At 32.2% G+C, this 21,500-nt stretch overlaps 2 protein-coding genes across 2 annotated transcripts; one reads left to right on the top strand and one right to left on the bottom strand.

Annotated features, from left to right (window-relative positions):
• Nucleotides 1-1,502: 1,502 nt before the first annotated feature.
• LOC141397000 (TIP41-like protein) lies at nt 1,503-11,521 on the top strand. The gene is made up of 6 exons (XM_073972750.1): nt 1,503-1,646; nt 2,183-2,520; nt 2,586-2,805; nt 2,858-3,019; nt 11,176-11,325; nt 11,385-11,521. Exons 1-5 carry the CDS (start codon nt 1,641-1,643, stop codon nt 11,263-11,265), a joined length of 816 nt encoding a protein of 271 aa, XP_073828851.1. The 5' UTR covers nt 1,503-1,640; the 3' UTR covers nt 11,266-11,325; nt 11,385-11,521.
• Nucleotides 11,498-20,554, bottom strand: LOC141396999 (xaa-Pro aminopeptidase 3). The gene is made up of 6 exons (XM_073972749.1): nt 20,443-20,554; nt 20,093-20,373; nt 19,336-20,036; nt 19,181-19,284; nt 12,123-12,253; nt 11,498-12,062 (listed from the first exon to the last, which is right to left on the bottom strand). Exons 1-6 carry the CDS (start codon nt 20,474-20,476, stop codon nt 11,766-11,768), a joined length of 1,548 nt encoding a protein of 515 aa, XP_073828850.1. The 5' UTR covers nt 20,477-20,554; the 3' UTR covers nt 11,498-11,765.
• Nucleotides 20,555-21,500: the final 946 nt, after the last annotated feature.

Here is a 21,500-nt window from a genome sequence, read left to right on the forward strand (position 1 = left end):
AACAATCACAAGAAAAACCATATGATTCGGTTGTTCTGCGTTTTAATGGGTTAAATGAATTCGCGATACTCACATGTCAATGCGAATTGTTTTATTTTTAGCCTTGTTTACAAATTTTGACATTTTCCATTACAAAAAAAAATGCTTTGTTGTAGCAATTCGCCGATGCATCTACCTAGGTAATTGCGCCATGGTCAGGGTAAAATTAAATGCAGATCTTAAGGGCCAAATACATACGGTACGTTGTGTCGCGTTGCGCCTTAAAAAAAAAAATAACAATCATATGAAAAATGAGTAAGTGATGCCAAGTTTGTTCTTAAAGTTTTTATGTGGTTGTTGTAACGCGACGCTCAACGGACCGTATGTGCCGCAAATTAATGCCAAGTTTACACTTGCGCTCCAAAATCCACTGGATTTCACGAAATCCTGAAATACACCCCGGTGTTTACACTTATTTTTTGTTGATTTCAAACATATCACAATGATCAAGGTAGACGCATATGCGCAGCTGATCGAACATGAATTTTCAAATCAAGTTTTTGCAAATTGAATTAATCATCTAAAATATACGACAATATAGAATTTTACAACTTTCTTTGGAAAATTATAGTAAAATTATCTATATATCGTATTATTTGTGTACAGTACTAACAAATGAAAAAATAAAAAAATCATTTTATCGTTGAGACATCGTTATAATAAATTTTGACAGATAAAAGTTGTGCTCAGATCCTGCACAATATTAGTACTTGCAGTAGTTTTCCCGTTTAGTGATAAAAATGCGTTCCCGTAATCCGAAATCTATAGACTATACTATAGTAATACTTGCACTTCTCTTCAAACAAAAATCGCGCCGAATAACACCCTCTTCTCCTGTTTTCTGCCATGCACTTTTGGCCTAGTAAAAACTAGTAAAAATCTAATATGATAGCTGATACGTTGATTTTGACATTTATGCTGGAGTTTTTGCAATTTCCGTCATTTTTCCATTTCCGTATTTTTTAAGAAATTTGTATGGGGAAGCAATTTTTGACAGTTTGCTCTTTTTTCTAACATTACCATTAAAAAGTACGGGAGTACAATGAAAAATAGCATTGTAACAAAATAATTTAATATTTTTTCACATTGTTTACAAATTTTGATACTAAAATTTTTTGTTGCAGCAATTGACCATCTACCTTATTTATTGTGAAACGTGAAAAGTGTTGCAACTTTTGGTACTTTTTTATGCAAATACAGGGTTGTATATCATGTGTACTGTGATTTCGATGTTGATTTCGCTGAAATCACGAAATGAGATGATTTCATTTTTGTATGCGAAATCATGATAATTTTTGCTTGATTCCGCGCGAAATCACGAAACGCCTTCGAAATCACGAAAAGATGCCGAATGTAAACCAAACATAACGCTGCCGTCTATCTTGTACAAATTATTGAGTAAACGAACACACCTGATATCATCTGGTCAAGTTCATACGCTCTTTTGAATGAATCTTTCAATTGAACTATTTCGCTCGAACTACACAACTCTAGTAAGAATTTATTGTTTTGCTTTGTACTGCCGGCTTTTATTGTGTAAAATTTGCAGACTTTAAATTAAGCTTATTGCCGTTTTAGCCATAAAAAATTAAAGTTTTGCAATGGAGGTATTGTGCACACATTTTGGGGCAGGTTGAATGTTTGGACTGGATTCGAATCGATCTGAAAATTTTACCACAGATAGGCCTTTGCAGTCCTGTTATCAAGCCAATAGATATATCGGAGCCTATATCACGAGATATAGGCTCCGAAAGTTAAAAAATTCCAGTTTTTACATACATAAGTTTCGTTTAAATCGAAATATTTTTATGATCGATCCAAATCCAGTCCAAGCATTCAACTTATGACAAAATTTCGTAATAATCCCCAGTAATGCGATTCTCTAACTAATTTTTTGAGTTACTGACAAATGTCCGTAAAATTAAAATGCTTATAATTTCGGTAATTAACAATATTATTCGGTAAGTTAGCGACCAATACAAAGTAGTCGAAAAGTTCTACCGATAGCAACAGTGTTGTCAACTTTTAATTAAACTTTCCATTCATAATTTTGCGTTTTAATGCTACCGATTTTTCTCGGTAACTCAAAAAATGAGTTACAGAATCGCACTACAGATAGAATTTCAATTTTCGTAATTTGCAGGATGAAATCGTACCTCGTTTGCCTGTTGATCAGGAAAGTATCAATTTCGAAGAATGGCACATAGAATATTTTAAATCACATATACTAAAAAGTATTTGCTCTAAAGGACAAGATGCACACTGTAACAAAGATGAGGATGAATGCTGTGAATTGTGTACTTATCGAAACGTTTTAGACCTACCACACCTTCCTGATATGGTGTTTCATAAAAATAAACTAGTCTTAAAACATCGGGATGGTGCTATTCTAGAGTTCCTTCCAATGGAATCCTTGCGACTAGTTGAAAACGGAAAACAACCTTTGCAAGTTGCATGTGCACAAGAGTGGAAAGAAAGCCGGTAAGTGTTCTTCATAATGAATCCCCTGAGATTATTGATAGATACTATTCATAGTTATTTTGTAGGCCAGAGAGTTTAATGGAAGAAAAATTTAAACCCTTTGATTGGACCTTCACCACCGATTACCAAGGAACGCTAAATGAAAAGTTTAATATGGAGAAAACCGAGCAACAACTTAATAAATTCAAACTGATGCAAAGGGAAAAGATACTCTTCTACCATGATTTGACACTTTTTGAAGATGAACTGCATGATAATGGAATATCGTCTTGTACCGTAAAAATTGTATGTTTTCAAATATAAATGATTCAAACATTTATAAAGAATCCTTTTTCAGCGCGTTATGCCATCGGGATTTTTCATACTATTGAGACACTTTTTACGTGTGGATAATGTTCTATTGAAAATACACGATACGCGTTTTCACTATGAAGTAGGCAATAATTATATATTCAAAGAGTTTACAATGCGTGGAGCTTCTTATGAGGAATTGAAAAATGTGAGTACAAGACATCTTTTTCAGGAGGAAAAGAAAACCTTCTACCTCTTTCTGTATTAAATATTTTATTCCATCCCGTTTGGGCGATAATTGGTTCCTTTCGGACTTACCACCTTTTCTATGAAAAGTTTTGTATAATTGCGGGGACTTCCGACATTTTCCTTAAATTTGCGAATTTTTAAAATAAAGTATTTACAACAACAATGTGAAAATGGTATTATAAGTTTTTTTTTCCAACATTCATGTAATATTCATTGCAATTTTTTGACATTTTTCATATCTCGACGAAATAAAGCATTTTATCGACTTGTTTTCGTTCGTTCATTAAAAATTGCAATAAAAACTACAGACCTCAATTATGGACCGATCATCAGGAAATTTTGTTGGGTGATCGAGTTCCGACCAGAAGAGACCTCATTATTTGTTAGTGATGACCGTAAGGATTGAAACAAAATATTTATCCAATTTCGTAGCTGCCCTGTAGGTGGCAATAATAGTCCGATCGACGCTTTTAAATACAGGAACTCCGTGTGCAAATATTCCACTTTATTTTACAAATTTATAAAATTAAGGCTCCCACTCATTAGTCAGTCTGACTGCCAGCATTTATGGTAGTATGTGTAAATTTTTGAAATTTTGAGAATGTATGTGTGAGTTTTCCAAGACTGATGAAAATCAAAATAGTTTTGATTTCAAAATGAACCCCCATCAGTCTGGGTGAATTGTGTTCATTTTCAAATTGTCAATAAATAATTTTGAAAAACATAAAATAATGTTGGTGTTGGAACACAAAAAACGTAGAATTCATTCATTTTTGGAGGAGAAATTCAAGATTTTTAGACTTGACTGATGGTTCGTGCTACACACTTGTCAGTCACACATACAGAAAGGGTTCATCGGACTGACGGCACAGACTGATAAATGAGTGGGGGCCTTAACACGATAATAATAATAATAATAATTACAAAGATTTATACATATATGTACAGTTTTATGCCTTTCATAATTGTTACAAATGTTTCCAATTTTGACAGTTGTATAAAGGAAAAGTTGCTGAAAAAATTGTTTCAGCAACATTTAGTAAGTATGCAGACAGGCATATTATCTGTTATAATTCCCGAGAAATAGCTATTTCTTTTTACAGAAGTTTTCAGAAATTACGTATATTCATAAATTTAGAAAAAATTGTCGTCTTTAGGAGTCCACACCTTCCAATATTTTTACCCAAGTTTTTGATTTCCTTAGTTTCAGTTGCTCTGTTCCAGAACATGCAAGAAGCTACTACTTTTTACTACGATAAGAATTTTTCCTTTATGTTTTCGAAGAAATAGTAAAAATTAGTAGATTGTTGCAGTATGGAACAGACCAAGTATGCATACTATCAAATCCCATATGTGTAAATTGACAATCGGTGACCAGGAAAATCGATTCGAAATCGAAGTTGTGAATTTTTGATGGATTTTTGTAATATTGATATTTGCTCTGGTCCAGAACCCGCAAGAAGCTACTATTTTTTATTACGATAACATTTTTTTCTTTATGCTATCGGAAAAAATAGTAAGTCTATATTTACATTAGGCAATTGCCGCAAGGAAAATTGCCTAATGTAAATACGGACTAAAAGTTAGTAGATTTTTGCAGTTCTGGAACAGACCATTTATTTGGTCTGTTACATAACTGCAGGAATCTACTATTTTTTTTTTTTTTTTTGATAACATTAAGGAAAAAATTGTATCGTAGTAAAAAATTGTAGATTCTTGTAGGTTCCGGAACAGGTATATTATAGATAAACTGATGTCTTCATTTGCTGTCACAATATGTTTTAATCAAAAATAAAAAACAAATATCTTACTTCTATAAAGAATATTTGTGCACAACGAATAATATGCCTGTCTGCGTACTCGATAATTTGTAATAATTATTACAAATGTTTCTAAAATTGACAGTTGTTCAATGGAAAAGTTGTCGAAAAAAGTGTTTCAGCAACATTTAGTAAGTACGAGGACAAACCTATTATTTTATCGTTTCCCTCTTTCTTTAGTGGCTTCTTCGCGTAAAAACTTTTGACAGCAAATGAAGACGGCCTGAATTCGCTTTGTATCACCTTCCTAAATTCGCCCTGGATACATCTATAGGGTATGTTCTGCGACACACTTCATTTCTCAGTTCACGCCTCAAGTATTTTGTTCGACCCATTTACTCATATTTTGCGAATTTTTTTGGTGTTAAAAGTAGAACTCTTGCAGAAAAGTTTGGGGTCGCTGGAAATTCATAGAAAAAGGAGAAGCTGTTTCAATGTTTTGTTTTAGAAATCAAAGAAGCACATGTTTATTAGGGCTTTATTTTTTTAAATTTTAACAAAATACCTCACATATTACCAAACGTTGTATCGCCTCTACATGCGGTGATTTACTGCGCGGCTTATCGTTCGAACTTGGAGGAGGTTACATATCATTGATATGATGAAGTCTTTCTGGGAAATGTTTTTTTCCGAATGATATATTTTTTTCTCAAAAAATATATGTCCCTAATGTACATCGAAATAGAAGTAAATGTATAAAATGTCATATGAAATTTGACACTAACGTTACAACCATGGCAGAACTACCAGGTAGTGGTATCACACCAGCTGATCGAATATGAAAAGTCAAATCCCTTTATAAAAAATTATTTTTGTTGTAATTTCCCCAACAACATAAAGAAAGTTTTGACATAACATATTCAAAATTTTACGATGCCACTACCTGTGTATTTGTACCATGGTTACAACCCAGTTCAGTCAGCTGTGTATTGCTGCTACCTTTTCTTATTCTACCATGATTTATCACAGAGTGTGAATGAAAACTCCATTTAAAATTTGCTGAGTGTGATAAATATAATAAAAAGAAAAGTTTTAGATTCTAAAATTTAGAATCATCTGAACATCTGGTCTTTTTTATTAATTAAACAATTTTTAATTAAATAAAAACCAATTTTTTTATTTGTTTATTGCTTATATATACTTACCTTCGCGAATCATCCATATTAATTATATTTTTTTTTGTTTTATTTTGTAATTCACCCTTATTACGGTTGGCGTTGTCTTATGCCATGTTCAGACTAGCGGTGATTCGCTCTCTATTCGTTGTTCGACCCGAAATTACGCTACAATTACTTCATTTCCCATACAAAAATTTGAGAACGAACAACGATTTTTGTACATTGTTCAATTTAAATTACTCTCAGAATGACGATAAAATATGTCCCATCTCTAACAAATGAGAGAATTTATCGAAATAAATTAATTATGACAGGAAAAATAAAAAATTAAAAATGTATTAAAAATCCAAAATTTTTTAGAAAAACTGCAAAATATGAATGAAAAGTAAACGGTTTAACGACTAGTATACATTCAGATCATAGCAAATTTTGTCTTCTCTTCCATTGCAGTTGCATTTCTTGTCCATCGTTTCAAATTCGCGTACAAATTTAGAAACAAAAATCTAATGCCTGCCGGAATGTCTGTATACCAAAAAGATATGTTTGGCAGGTCTCTCTCTCGTTAATTATTGAAATAGAAAAATTTGAAAATATACTGAAAACACCAAAATTGTGAGAAAAAATGGAAAACATGAATGAAAATAATAGAATTTAATATTAAATAGACATCTGAAAGAAGGATAAATATTTTTTCAGTTCATATAAAATAATTTTACCCGCATTTTGGTTGAAACTTTCTTTAAAATCAGTAAACAAAAACCATGAAAATATGAATCATGTTGCTATGAATTGTGTACCATGTCGTATGAACGGGTTAATTCGTGTACGTAATTATGAGAACGAACGACGTGATTCAAATGCTGGTATGAACATGACATTATCCAAAATTACAAACTGACGTGTCGTAACGTCTAATTGGTATTATGTATGTATTTGTACAAAAAAGTAAAAATTTAATTTTTTAAAGAATTCTTTTGATAAAAAATTAATAGAATTATTAGTAGATCATTTTTAAACTATTAATTCAGAAGAACAACTAACCCTACAGTTTTTACAATCAAAATAAGTGTTCGGCGTAGACGTTTTTGTGGTCGTTGGCGTAGTCGTTGTCGTAGGGATATTTTTTGGTACCACGTAACATTTACGACAACGACAATTTTTTTCTCATACAAAATTAAAAAAATTATATTTTTTTAATTGTAAAACAATTCGTTTTAATTCATCTCTCGAACAAAAACTAAGAAATTTTCATTGAATGAATCGTTATATGAGGACTCTAACAGTTTTTCAATAGAAAGTTTGTCATCTGATAAAAACACGAAATTTATCTTATGCAAATGAATAAAAGTAGTAAAGTTTGTATTTATTATAGTTATTTTCCATTGAAAAAAATATTTTGAAAATGATTTGTTTCTATTTTTATATGCTGTTTACAAAATCGGTCACGACTCTTTCCTCGTATTTCAACGCCATACGTAATACAGATTTGTCGTATCAAAAAAAAAAAAAAAAAATGTTATATTTAAAACGAAAAATCCGTTCTGGGAATTACGAATGTATTTCTTTCGATATGTTTAGGATATAACATGCTATAAAAGTCAAAAATTGTCGTTGTATATCATTTTTCATCACATAAAAAATGTAACTTACGACTACGCCTACGACAACGTCTACGTCACTTGAACGTCTACGACTACGCCAACCGTAATAAGGTTGATTAACAAAATCACATGCGTTAAAAAGCGTATTTGTGACGTTTTGAACACGTAGCTTCGCAGTTGAAACATAATAGCTCTGTTCCTTTACGTTCAAGAATCTTCAAGTTTTACCACTTTTTACTCGAAAAGTGTTTCTTTACTTCAGACACCATATAATTCATATGGGAGCAGTTTACAACTTTTGCTACTTTTGCCGGTTTTACCATTTTCAGAAGTAAAGGAACAGACCAAATATTTCACACATTTGCAGTCATTTGCCAAGAAACTGACGATACGGAAGTCAGCCATAGTTTTTGTTGTAGCCGTTTGCTGATGTATCTCCTTGGTAAATATGTCTTAATTACTGCCAATTAAAATTTCTCGGAAGTTGGGCTGAATGTTGGTGCGAGTCAACATGTGGGAGTATATTCATAGCGATTATGAATCTTCACGTAGGGAGCTACTCACAAGTGAGTTGCAGTTCACTCTCACCTGCTCGAGCTATTATGATTGAGCAGGGAGGAGCACAAAAAGTGAACAAGGGTTGACAAGTCGGAAAATGGAAAATAATGGCGCGACTTGTGAACCCTTGAAATAATAATTTGTGTTGCCATACCGTCATTTTTTGCACAAATAACTTTGAGATTAATTAATTCTTATTTTTTGTATAAAAAAATAAATACATTTTCAAATTAATAAACATTTCTAGCAAGAAAAATGTCAGTTATTAACAATCCACTGTAAAAGAACATGGATATTGGTAAAAGAAAATACAACATTAAAACAACATGGCAACATCTGTAACAGCTGTTCTTTTGTTTTGGCAGATATGTGAAAATTGTTTATTTACACTGAAGAATTTGTGAAATTTATTGGAAAATCGTAAAAAAGTGAACAAATGTCGGAACAAGTTGAGTTGACGCACTATGCTCAAAATTTTTTTTTTAAACTTGTACTTTTTTTAAGTATCCGGCCTTCGGCCGGGTATTTAAGACTTTCTCCTATGGACAGGTGCAAATCTAGGGCACGGGAACAACTTTTTTTTAAATTTAAAATTTTTCTCTTATCAGCTGGCCTTTAACAAAGGAATTTTTGGAACTTCAAAGGCCTATATCTCGGGAAGTATGGACTTCCGCAACAAATGTTATATATATTTGTGATCAGGGTGACGAGATCTACCTGTGATAAAAATTTCATTTCGATCCGAGCATAGTTGGCCAGCTCGTCTTATGCCCAAATGTCGTTTAAAAACGTCATTAAATGGCTACAATAAGTAAATGTTTAATGTTGCATTTTGGGTGATAACAGAAATGGCAAATTCTGAGGAATACCAAGGAAATGAAGTGGAAGTTGTGTTTAGCACCATCTCCCATTCTTTCCAAGACTGCGACCCCAAAAGATCCAAATCGTGTACATTGCTCTCTCTAGGAATAACAATTGCAGACATGGGTTGCTCCTGATTGGGTCCTTGTATAGTTGTGAGCCGCTTTATGCAGAATGTACCTTTTTGATCTGTCCATACCTGAAAACTCGATTTAGGCCTTCCTTCACTGATACATACCACGGGCAACGTTTTAGTTACAGTACTTGCTCGGGCATTACCGTGAGATAGGGATGGCTCTCACGGTAATGCCCGAGCAAGTACTGTAACTAAAACGTTGGGTGGGTTGGCCCGACACACTAGGTCCATCAAGAATGATCTTCACGTTTTAGAGAGGGAAGCCCAACCATACTGGATAGAATCCCTTGCTCAACAAGCATTTCAAGTAGTTTTGAATAGCTTTCACATAGTCGCAGGTTCTAATGTAAACAAATATAGTGTGAATAAAGTCCACAACAAACCAGAGTAGTTTTTGCTCAACTATACTTGGGATATTGCAGTCGTCTAAATTCTTAGGCAAATATTGATAGCACCATGCACAGCACTCTGCGTCTTTTTATGGTGCGATGCCAAACCTAGTCATATAACTCCAGTGGATAGTTACATGCCATTCTTGGAACTGAAGGTAGACCCAATTTTGTACCAAATTCTGAAAGAATTCAGAGATTCAGACCGAATTCGTAAAGAACTCTGAAAAATGTTAGCGGTCAATGTCCTAAGCTTTAAAAAACAAGAACATTCGTTTTATGCAACTATAAACATTATGGTAGAAATTTATAATAATGATATTTCTTTCTTTTTATAAGAATAAAAACAAAAACGCCAATTTGTTTTTAAATTTTTAAGTTGACCTCAAGCCAAATTAAAACCAAAGAAAATAGCGTCCAAAGGTCAACAATAATCTCACAACATAAAAAATCTCTTATTATTTTTTGTTACTTTCAACCTAAAATACAATTAATTATCATTACAGATACAAAATATTCGTATTTTTTAAAATAAATGTTCACACTTAAATTTTTTTGTTCAACTCACTTTGATTTCGGTAGTGAGAAATTTCAGCAGAAATTTGCCTCTTTTTCTCACTTTTTTTACATTTGTAATAGCTAATTTTTTCACGAACGTGAGTTTTGCTCACCCTCTTGTTGTTTATAATAAGGGAACAGTGAGAACATAACATCACTCACGGCGATATGATGTTTATAATAGGGGAGGAGGCGAGAAAGAGAAAACTCACGGTGAGAGGCCGTTCATAATTGGGCTGATTGTTTTTTTTTTATTTTTTTTTATTTTTTTTTTTGTAGTCATTGGTTAAACTCTGAAGTAATCTGCCGCATAATTTTGTACATCAACCTTAAGCCTTCTTCTCATTGTTGAACATCTTACTATTTCATTTTCATATTAAAGTATACTCGATATTTACAAACACATTATCAGGCATGTTCTGGCATTCACCTCTGCACCTCACGTGTATAGAACACACCTAAAGCTGTTCTGCAACACACTTTACACCTAGTTGGGGTGTATTCCTCACACTGTAATTTTGATGGCGAGAGCTGAGTGAATCCTTATTTTTTAAAGAAACTAATTCAAATTTTCTACAAAAAACTGCATATGACTAAAATCTAATGTGTTTTCTATTAGCATTTAAAAAAATATTTAATTTACTTAACACAATATGATTTAAAAATGTGTTTTTTTCTTAAAGTAACAAATTCAACATGTACGCGCTCTTGTAGAAGTTCGTTTCTTTGTTTACGCCTGTTTCGTAAACAATCAAACGAACAAAGCGTACATACCCACACACGCATGTGTATTCGTTGATGCGCCAACGCAGACTGATATTTTTTCATTGTTAATGATAAAGTTTGAAAGCTGCAATAAAGCTTTCCAAAGTTCTTTCGTGAAATATGAAAGCTCTTTTCACGTGAAACACAGAACATCAATTGCTTTCACAGGTGAAGTGCATGTGTGATGTGAAATGGATACACGGTGAATTCCAGAACATGCCCGTATATCATCTGACCAGTTTAATATACCTTATGCATTTTTTACTCCAAGAATAAAAATCAATTTAATCGTTTTACGTTTATTACCAGGTCCCGCCTCCATATTTTACAATTCCGAATGAAATTGAACAGCATATGCCAGTCAAGAAGAAGGAGACGTATAAATTAATCTTTAAATAACTTCAGTTTTGGGCAATGGGTATGACTAAATCACGTCTTCTACAAGAATAACTCATAAAGGTAAATATTAAATATTCTTGTAATATTTACTATATTATTTATGATATCTACATATTCAGATTTTAATGGAGAAACAATGTATGAGGAACCAATATTTGCATCATAACCAATGTAATATGTATCTAAAATGTTTTTATATCTACATGAAAACAGAAATAAAAAAATACTATAATTAGTTATTTACATACATTAAAAATAGGCTGACTTCCGAAACGTCAGTTGCTTTGTTGTCATGAAACAAATCTCATGAAATTAGGTGTTCTTAGATCGAAATCCCAACTACACAAATTTCATAAAATTACTTTAGTATGGAACTCGATTTTAGAACGCCTAATTTCATGAGATTTGTTTCATGACAACAACGCAACTGACGAAACGAAAATAAGCCATATTTAGAAATCATTTATTTTATGTACATTCTAGAGTTCAATTAGGGTTTACTATATGATTCCTTTCTTTTTGTGCAAATTTTCCAAGTCGCTTATTTCTTTGTGACAAGCCGATGTTAACACTTCTACCTTGTTATCGCTATTTATTAAAATATCATCTTCGATTCGTATACCTATTCCGCGGAACTCTTGAGGAACATCCGTTCTATCTTTTGGTATATAAATTCCAGGTTCCACTGTACACACCATGCCTGGTAAAAGCCCTAGTGTCCGTGGCATAAGTGGTGTATCGTGAACATCCATTCCCAAGTAATGAGATACGTGATGGGGACAAAACTGGTAACCAGCCTACATGTAAAAATATTGTTATTAAGATGTTTCACACAAGATTTAAAAATTTTCTGTTACTCTAGTAAGACCGACAACATCAGTAATATGCTTTGGCACCAATCCGATCTCTTGCAAATATTTTCCCAAACGTAGGCACATTGTATCAAATAAATGGTCTAATGTTTGGCCACCTTCGTTTAGCAGAGTTCCTAAAAAAATTGTCAATTTTAAAAATATTATTAAAATACATATAACAGAATAGATGATATTATCATAAAACGGCACTAGTTTGTCTGTTTTTCAAAAATATTCCTTAAAATAAACAAAGAACATCCACCAAAACCAGCAAACAAACAACTAACTTGACAAAGCATTGCTGTAAAACGCTTCTTCAATTTTTAAAGCTGGGTACTCACTATCAAAGTGGATTGTCAATATTAGTGATAGTTTGTGTACATTTTTCAAAATATTAATCAAAGCTATAAGCTGAAAAAATATGATCAAAATTCTGCAACAGACAATCTAAGGATCAGGAAGCCAAGACACGATGCTGGGAATGAATAATGGACTACGAACGAGAGAGAAGAATGTTCTAACTCGTTTACTTATCGAAATACAAACAGGAAAAAAATACGTGTAGTTATTGCACAAAATATGTGTCGAGACGTAAATGGAATATTAATGGGAAACCAAACAAATCGAGAAATGGCGAAGTAAGTATGTATGTAAACTCCAATATTGAATGTTCAAAGACCCACGATACAAAAGCGAAGAGGCTTACCAAGTTTTGAACAGATAAAATGGAATAGGAAATAGTGTTACAGTATATCTTAAAGATGGTTTGTATCAAATATTTCAAGATTTTTTTTTAAGTTCTTGCAACACATTCCAAGCGGAGTGACAGTGAATTCAAATCATTTCCTACAAACTGTGAATATTTAATAAATAATAGGATTTTATTGAAAGGAATGAAGAAACATAATAGGGATAATCCAACACATGCTGATGTTTCGTTATTGCAGTTATATCATCACAAATATACTTAAACTGTGAGTCTCTAAATGAGGATTTGTAAGAAATTGTGGGAGGGTGTGGGAATTCTAGTTTAGATAATCTTCTTTAATATTGGTTTCTTTGGTTGAAATACTCCCAACAAAATTAAAATACAAAATGGACAAAGGATTTGGATGATTAGGGGCTATTGTGGAATCTACGTTCTTTTTTTTTTTTTTGAGCACCTACGCCTGCCTAAAGGTGATTTCTATTTTTTATTTTATTTATTTATTTGCTTCGTAAGTGAAGCCAAATATCATAGCCACTCTAAAAACAATTTCTCATATGTAATTCATCTTATGGCTACATCACACCATCAGCTGGTCTGTATATTAGTATATCCAAAGTGACAACATACACATGAAAAAGCATATGGTGTGATATAGCCATTAATTGTAGAAATAGGAGATCTAAGTATTTTGATTACAATTATGCTGGCACAACCCGAAATGGTAGTTTTTAGACATTTTTTGTATATTTTACTCAAAAAACATCAAATTTTGTCCGATGTACATAGAGATTTTATGTTAAAAAATAACAATAAAGTTTACTGATATCGTTCTTAATTAGACCTAGTACAAATTTCTCTTTCGTCGTTTTTTTATTTTTATAGTTTAAGGAATCGTTCTCTTTTTTTCATCTTTGGTGGAAGAATTGACATAAACAAAATTAATTGCAGCGATGTAGAGGATGTAATTTACGTTTATTTAGCAATGTGGCCGCATCTGAATGATGAACGAACCGAACGAGAAAATGAGCTATACCCTACACAGACGGCAGCGTTAATTGCATTAAATGCCTTAATTCAAATTAATTCGTGTATAATGCCCTAGACCAGGGCTGCCAGATTATTTTTATTGAAAATCGTCAAAATGACGATTTTTAAAATTAAAATCGTCAAATCTATTTTACAAAATCGTCAAAAATTAAAATGGCAATATTTATTTATATTTAAATATTTTAAATATTTTTTAATTAAAATAAACATTAAGTGGCTATTCGAGTTAGTAAATATAGTTTTTACTTCAAATCAGTATTAAAATAAATGATTAATTAAACGATTTTGTAAATAAATATTTGAGTTAACATTCTTAACAAGTCGTGTTTAATCAATGTGTCAAACAATGTATTTTGTTAAGTATATTCTTCATTGAATCCTTATGAAAAGAATTTCGATACATATTTCGTTTTGTGAAGATTTACTTGCCTGAAAACTCGTTTAACATTTGCTAGCGAATGTGGTACCTATCATTATTTTCTTTAAAAATTTTGTTATTATAGGAAAAACATATGAACCATCAAAACGTTTCAAATCATATATAAAAATGCGAAATAAATCAGTTTCATTATTTTCAAACATTTCCTCAAAATCCAAAAGTTTTAGTTCACGAAATTCTGAATCGAATTCTTGCTTTTACTTCTTGTTGACAAAATGTGAAATTTCCTTAAGTATGTCGAAAATCAATAGAACTATTTTCAAAATCAAATTCGATTTTTGAATTTTTGTTCCTTTAAAAATTTACCAACAAATAGGAGATTGTTGCAGGTTCTGGAGCAGTGCAATAATATATTTTGCTTGTTTCCATTGAATTCAGTTTGGTTCAAGTTAAAAATTAAATTGGCTGGGGAGCCTTATTCATGCCTTGTAGTTTTTTAGCGCTCACACATATGTACATTTAATTATACTTATAGTTATAAGATTTGAATTGTAATATTTTAAGATACATTTCCTGATTCGAAGACCACATTTGTAGTTATTGCATGTTGTGATATTAATAGGCCAAATGGCTTCTTCTCAACAACAAAATAAATAAATAAATAAATAAAAATTCCTTTACATAAATTCTGAAATTTCAAGCTTCTACGTTCAAAAATAACGATTAATGTGATTATTGTTTAACAATTAATTTTTAAAATATTTTAATTTTTAAATATTAAAAAATTTTTTGTGACTGCATTAGCAAAATATCCAAAAATCGTCATTTTTTGGGTAAAAATCGTCAAATCGTCATTTATCATTTTTTGACCAAAAAATCGTCAAAATGACGATAAATCGTCAAATCTGGCAGCCGTGCCCTAGACTAGGGATGCTCATTTCTTCACGGTAGCGTAAATTGAGAGTAAGCATCAGTTGTTGTTTGGCCTGCAACGGAGAAACACATCTACACACACCCCTGCCCTAGACCAGCCAAGATCATCCATATACGTTAACGTATGTGAGAATAACAATCAGTCGTCGTTGAGCAGCCGACAAGTAAACATGGCATGGATATACGCATAATTTTAGTGGGGACACTGAACAGAACCGCACACACCCGCCACATGTTTACTGGTCACAGGTCTAGCAACCACTAAATGTTGATACAAATTTTCTTGTGATTCTCTCAATACTTTACTCTCTTTTTTATTTTGAGCATCAATGCCCTAGACAAATGGCAACGTTAATGTTGTTTGCAATGCAAATTGTCTCAGAACATGAATATGTTCTCTCACCTACATTAATATGAGCTCTCTTTTACATTGCCATATTGAAATACATAAATTCAGTTTAAATTCCCTTTGATTTTGTGCATTAAGAATGTGGATAATGCACGAATTAATTTGAATTAAGGCAGTTAATGCAAATTAACGCTGCCGTCTGTCTAGGGTATTATCCACATTCTTAATGCACAAAATCAAATTGATTTCAATATGGCAATACCGTAAAACAGAACCCGTATTTACGGCTACCAGATTTGACGATTTATCGGCATTTTGACGATTTTTTGGTCAAAAAATGGTAAATGACGATGTTTACCAAAAAAAATGACGATTTATGGATATTTTTGATAATGCAGTCATAAAAAATGTCGTAAAACATGAATTTGTAAAAACTTTGTTGATTTAAAAAAATTAATTGTTAAACAATAATCACAATAATCGTTATTTTTGAACGTAGAAAGTCAAAATTTCAACAATAGTAGATTCTGTTCTGGGCAATTAACTGCGTTATATTGAGCTTTGTGCAGAAATTTCAAAAGTTTAATAGATTTGATTTTGAAAACAGTTTTATTGATTTTTCGACATTTTGTCAACAAGGAAAAGCAAAAATTGGATTCAGAATTTCGTGAACTAAAGCTTTTGGATTTTGAGGAAATGTTTGAAAATAATGAAACGGATTTATTTCGCATTTTAATGTATGATTTGAAACGTGTTGATGGTTCATATGTTTTTCCTATAATAACAAAATATTTAAAGAAAATACTGATAGGTATTACAACATTCGCAGCAGATGTTAAACGATTTTTCAACCAAGTAAATCTTCGCAAAACGAAATATGTATCGAAATTCTTTTGTCCCGGGCCACACCAAGAGTAATTTCACTGAAATTTTGACATGAAAGTAAAATAAAACGGTCTGTTTGTTTCATACGAATATTGCAACAAAGCAAAATTGAAGAACACATGAAACCGTGTACACTAGTTTCTTGAAATTATGGAATTTTCCCAAAAAATGCAAAGTTTCATGTCAAAATTTCATTGAAATTACTCTAGTGTGGCCCGGGACTTTCATAAGGATTCAATGTAGAGTATACTTAACAAAATACATCGTTTGACGCATGGATTAAACACGACTTGTTAAGAATATTAACTCAAATATTTATTTACAAAATCGTTTAATTAATCATTAAATTTAATACTGATTTGAAATAAAAATATGTTTACTAACTCGAATTGCCATTTAATGTTTATTTTAATTAAAAATAGATTCACTTTTGGCAGATTTGTTGAGATGTGTATTATTTTATTTTTGTAAAACAATGCAGCTTACAGGGTGTTTTTGTAAAAATGCTTGCCTGTCACACGAACCGTTCGTACTAAAACGTATACGTTCAAAATTTGGTTCTTGTAAAATTTTACGAACCATTCGTTTTTATCTAAAAGCTTTCGTCTATTTCATAAAAGCTTTTACATTTCAGAGTTTCCATGATACTTATTTTGTGAATTTTGCATAGGCATCTGCACGTAAAATCTGCTACTTGATGGCAACCCCGATAAACAGATGACCAACAAAAAATAAGAAAAAAATGTAATCAAATTTGTCCAAAAATAATTGTGATAATATGAAGAAACGGATGTACATATGTACACGTGTGCTTCCATGAAAATAAATAAAATTGAATTCCCTTCCAGTTTGCGTGTGTTTTGTGCCATTTATTACTCAAATTATTTAAGTTTCATTCAAAACGATGGGTCTTTTCCATTCGTTTATTTTTGACGTATTCGTTCGTCTAATTTTGTTACGAAAACCAAAAAATTACGAAAATAAAAAGCTTTCATTTGTTTGTCACACGAATACAAACGTCAACCGCTATGAAAACCAAATTGTGTCTTCGTTCATGAAATCGACGAACGAATGGGCAAAAACATTTTACAAAAACACGCTGTTAATCTCAGGTTTTGTTGTTTTTAAATTTTAAAAACAACAAGTTTTATCTAAAGTGGTAGTAGTTAAAATTGATTTAATTTCGGGAAAGGCAAAGAATACTAGTTTCGTCCAACGCCACTTGGACTCATCAGTTCTCTTACAGCGTGTTTTTGTAAAATGTTTTTGCCCATTCGTTCGTCGATTTCATGAACGAAGACACAATTTGGTTTTCATAGCGGTTGACGTTTGTATTCGTGTGACAAACAAATGAAAGCTTTTTATTTTCGTAATTTTTTGGTTTTCGTAACAAAATTAGACGAACGAATACGTCAAAAATAAACGAATGGAAAAGACCCATCGTTTTGAATGAAACTTAAATAATTTGAGTAATAAATGGCACAAAACACACGCAAACTGGAAGGGAATTCAATTTTATTTATTTTCATGGAAGCACACGTGTACATATGTACATCCGTTTCTTCATATTATCACAATTATTTTTGGACAAATTTGATTACATTTTTTTCTTATTTTTTGTTGGTCATCTGTTTATCGGGGTTGCCATCAAGTAGCAGATTTTACGTGCAGATGCCTATGCAAAATTCACAAAATAAGTATCATGGAAACTCTGAAATGTAAAAGCTTTTATGAAATAGACGAAAGCTTTTAGATAAAAACGAATGGTTCGTAAAATTTTACAAGAACCAAATTTTGAACGTATACGTTTTAGTACGAACGGTTCGTGTGACAGGCAAGCATTTTTACAAAAACACCCTGTTAGTTCTTTGTATTGAAACAAAGAACTCTTCTACAATTCTACGACCAGAGCTGAAGAATAAACGTAACCCATGAATTCGTTTAAATGCGAATTCAACTGAAACATTTATAAAGTCTCGTAGCCGCATATGTAAATCAAATAATTATTTCCCACTGTTATGGACTCTGCATTGCAAAGAAACGCATAACAAATTTTGATGGTTTGTTGTAAACAAAAACAAACTATTATTTTGACGATTTTCAATAAAAATAATCTGGCAGCCCTGCCCGTGTTCACATGAGGGAGAGGTTCAAGGAAAACACAAAATTGCAGGCAAACAACAACAAAACAGCCAGCTCGTAAATGCAGAAACTGTCGTCTGTCAGGCTAAAATTAAATGCAGATCTTAATGCAAAATAACGCTGCCGTCTGTCTAGGGTATTAGCTACCGTTCTCAGAAAAACGTTGGCACAGCTAGTGTTTACTGATTTCAACGAGATATGGCCTTCTGAAGTTCCGAAAATTCACTTGTTTATAGGCCAGCTGCTTAGAGAAAAATTAAGAGATATTTTGTTCCCGTACCCTAGATTTGCTCCAGTCCATAGCAGAAAGACTTAAATAATAGGACGAAGGGCGGCTACTAAAAAAATAATAATTGCACCTGTCCATAGGAGAAAGCATTAAATCCTCGACCGAAGGCCGCCTTTGTGGAAAAAATATTTATAATTTTGAAGGTAATTGTGGGTATTTATGGAACTTCCAAGGCCCACATTGCGGTATTTATGGAACTTCCAAGGCCCACATCTCGGGAACTATACATTTCTCAGAACAAAACAATATATCGTTGAAATCAGTACAAAAAATACTACCTGTGGTAAACTAAAAAAGTTCCAAGAATTTACTTAAGAGACGTACTTACCGATTAACTCTTTCTGTAGTTGCAATACAACATCATATAAAACTTTTTGTGGCTCTGTGAATTCCCCACTAACGGGCCATGTTCTTGTTATGTCACTGGTATACCTGTAATTATTTAATTAATAGTCGAGTACTTATGCACCAAGACTAACATACCCAGCATATTCACAACCCGCATCCATCAATATCAATTCATTTGATTTTAATAGTTGAGTGTTATTTATGTAGTGAATTGTTGTTGCGTTACTTCCACTTGCTACAACTGGTGGGTATGCTAAATAACTAGCATTGCGCATTCTACATTTAAAATCGATCATTGCAAAAACATGGTGCTCCGAATGTCCGGGTCGAGTTTCACTCATTACTTCATTGATTGAATGAGATGCTATTTCACACGTTCTTCTCATCAAGTTTTGTTCAGCAGGAGACTTAAATAGTCGCATACCCTGTATTAGACTAGAAGGCGACTCAACAGTGCAAGAACTTGTGATTCTTTTCGTAATTTCAGAAATATTGGATAAATCGCACGTTTTCGAATCAAACCAAATTAGTGGTTTATTAAATTCGATGAGTCTTTTGATTTCATGTTCATATGAATCACAAGAAAATGTCTCATCCAGGCCAAATAATTCTATAGCTAAATCGACACCCGTTCTTGAACCTTCCCACAACTCGGCATGTTTATCTTTCGGCCTTAAAAACATCATTGATTTCATATTTCCCATTTCATCAATATATAGCGCAAGTATCGTATCTGGCTCCATACATCCTGACAAGTAGTAAAAATCGCTATTCTGCCGGAAAAAGTATGGGATTTTATCACTCATGTATTTCTTTGTGGATGATGGAATAATAATCTGCAAAATAATATCGCATTGTTATGTGATTTTTTTAATTTTTAATCGATACTCACTAAGTGATTACGGTTAACACATTTATCTTTTAAATAATCGGCAGCATATTTTTGAACTCCCACGAGTAGCCTTTCTCTTCGATTTTGGAATTCTTCCAGTTTTAAACCTGGAACTAACTCATCTTTATTTATCATATGAGGGTGAGTAGAGTAGACAGCTTGGCCAAAGACCTGATTATGCAGTGTCTGAATATCATTCTGGGCTTTTGTAGCTTTTGTAGCATATTTGTATGAAGGAAATTTCGAAACAAGTTCCAATTTTTTTGCAATTTGGGTTAAGCCTTTTATTGATTTCAACACCTTTCATTATTAATACTCAAATGTTATAGAATTATATACATTTATATTACCAATTTTTCGATTTATCCTTAAAAACGTAAACATGTTTTCTTTTAATTTATCAATGAATTAATAGACAGCTGATACATGACAGCTGAAAACTGCCAAAGTCACATTTACAATAAAAAAAAATAAGAATCAGCTGCATTTTAACCCTGCGTTTACACATGACAGGATAGGCCTTGTACACACGCTGCGACTTTTGATTAGAGCTGGCAAACCATCGATATTCCAAACATGTTTTAAAATATCGATTGCTATCGATATTATCGTTAAGTTGTCATCGCCATTAATTTGGAGATGAAAATGGCGAAAATATCAATGATTTTCTTGAAATTAAGCAAAAGTAGTTCACAGAAATGTAAAGGAGAATAAACAACTGCTTTTATTTTATAAAAAATTTAAAAAATACAATTTATTTTACCGAAAAATGTGTACCTGTGACTACAGACTTACTTTCTTACACACACATAACCGAAAAGCAGCGAAATTTCTATTTATTTTAATGGGTTTCAGGTTGGGGGTTTTTATTCCGATAATATCGATAGGCAAAACTATCTATCGATATTGAATTTTTAAACAATAATCGATATTATCGATATTGCCATAGATTTTTTGCCAGCTCTACTTTTGATGCATTTTTTTAGCGGTGTTGCAAAAAATAGTAGTGATGGAGGGAATGAAAATGTATGAAATGTAAAATTTCATGACTAATCATTTAATTTATTAATACCATTTAGAATGTTAAAATTATTTAATGTACATCATGGATTTAAAAGAATGTAATAAAAATAAATGGACTAAACTTCCTCCTTTATTTGATAAGTATGTTGTTATTGCCTTCATAGTTGAAACTGAATTGCCCAACAGGTATTATAATATGGGCTATTTTACTCTAAAGAAAAGTAATTGTCGGAGTTTTATTACCTGTATCTCGTAGAATGGAATAACCCGGATGTTGGAAAATACATTTTACCTAACGCTGGAGTTACACATGCCAGTAAATTGGTGCCAATTGAGTACATGTATTATACTCGAAAATGCCGAAAAAGTGTTCGACTGGCATGCA

This window comes from Musca autumnalis, unplaced genomic scaffold, assembly GCF_047663935.1.
Source record: "Musca autumnalis isolate F117 unplaced genomic scaffold, ASM4766393v1 scaffold_3, whole genome shotgun sequence".
Taxonomy (NCBI): Eukaryota; Metazoa; Arthropoda; class Insecta; order Diptera; family Muscidae; genus Musca; species Musca autumnalis.

What these genes read in the sequence shown, in the direction of transcription:
- LOC141397000 (XM_073972750.1), top strand. An exon ending in CAAGAGTGGAAAGAAAGCCG is followed by an intron (nt 2,521 to 2,585) that starts GTAAGTGTTCTT and finishes GTTATTTTGTAG; the next exon opens with GCCAGAGAGTTTAATGGAAG. An exon ending in CGTCTTGTACCGTAAAAATT is followed by an intron (nt 2,806 to 2,857) that starts GTATGTTTTCAA and finishes ATCCTTTTTCAG; the next exon opens with CGCGTTATGCCATCGGGATT.
- LOC141396999 (XM_073972749.1), bottom strand. Translation starts at nt 20,476, where the DNA reads ATGTTTACGTTTTTAAGGATAAATCGAAAAATTG. An exon ending in GTGTTAACCGTAATCACTTA is followed by an intron (nt 20,037 to 20,092) that starts GTGAGTATCGAT and finishes ATTATTTTGCAG; the next exon opens with ATTATTATTCCATCATCCAC. An exon ending in GCGGGTTGTGAATATGCTGG is followed by an intron (nt 19,285 to 19,335) that starts GTATGTTAGTCT and finishes AAATAATTACAG; the next exon opens with GTATACCAGTGACATAACAA.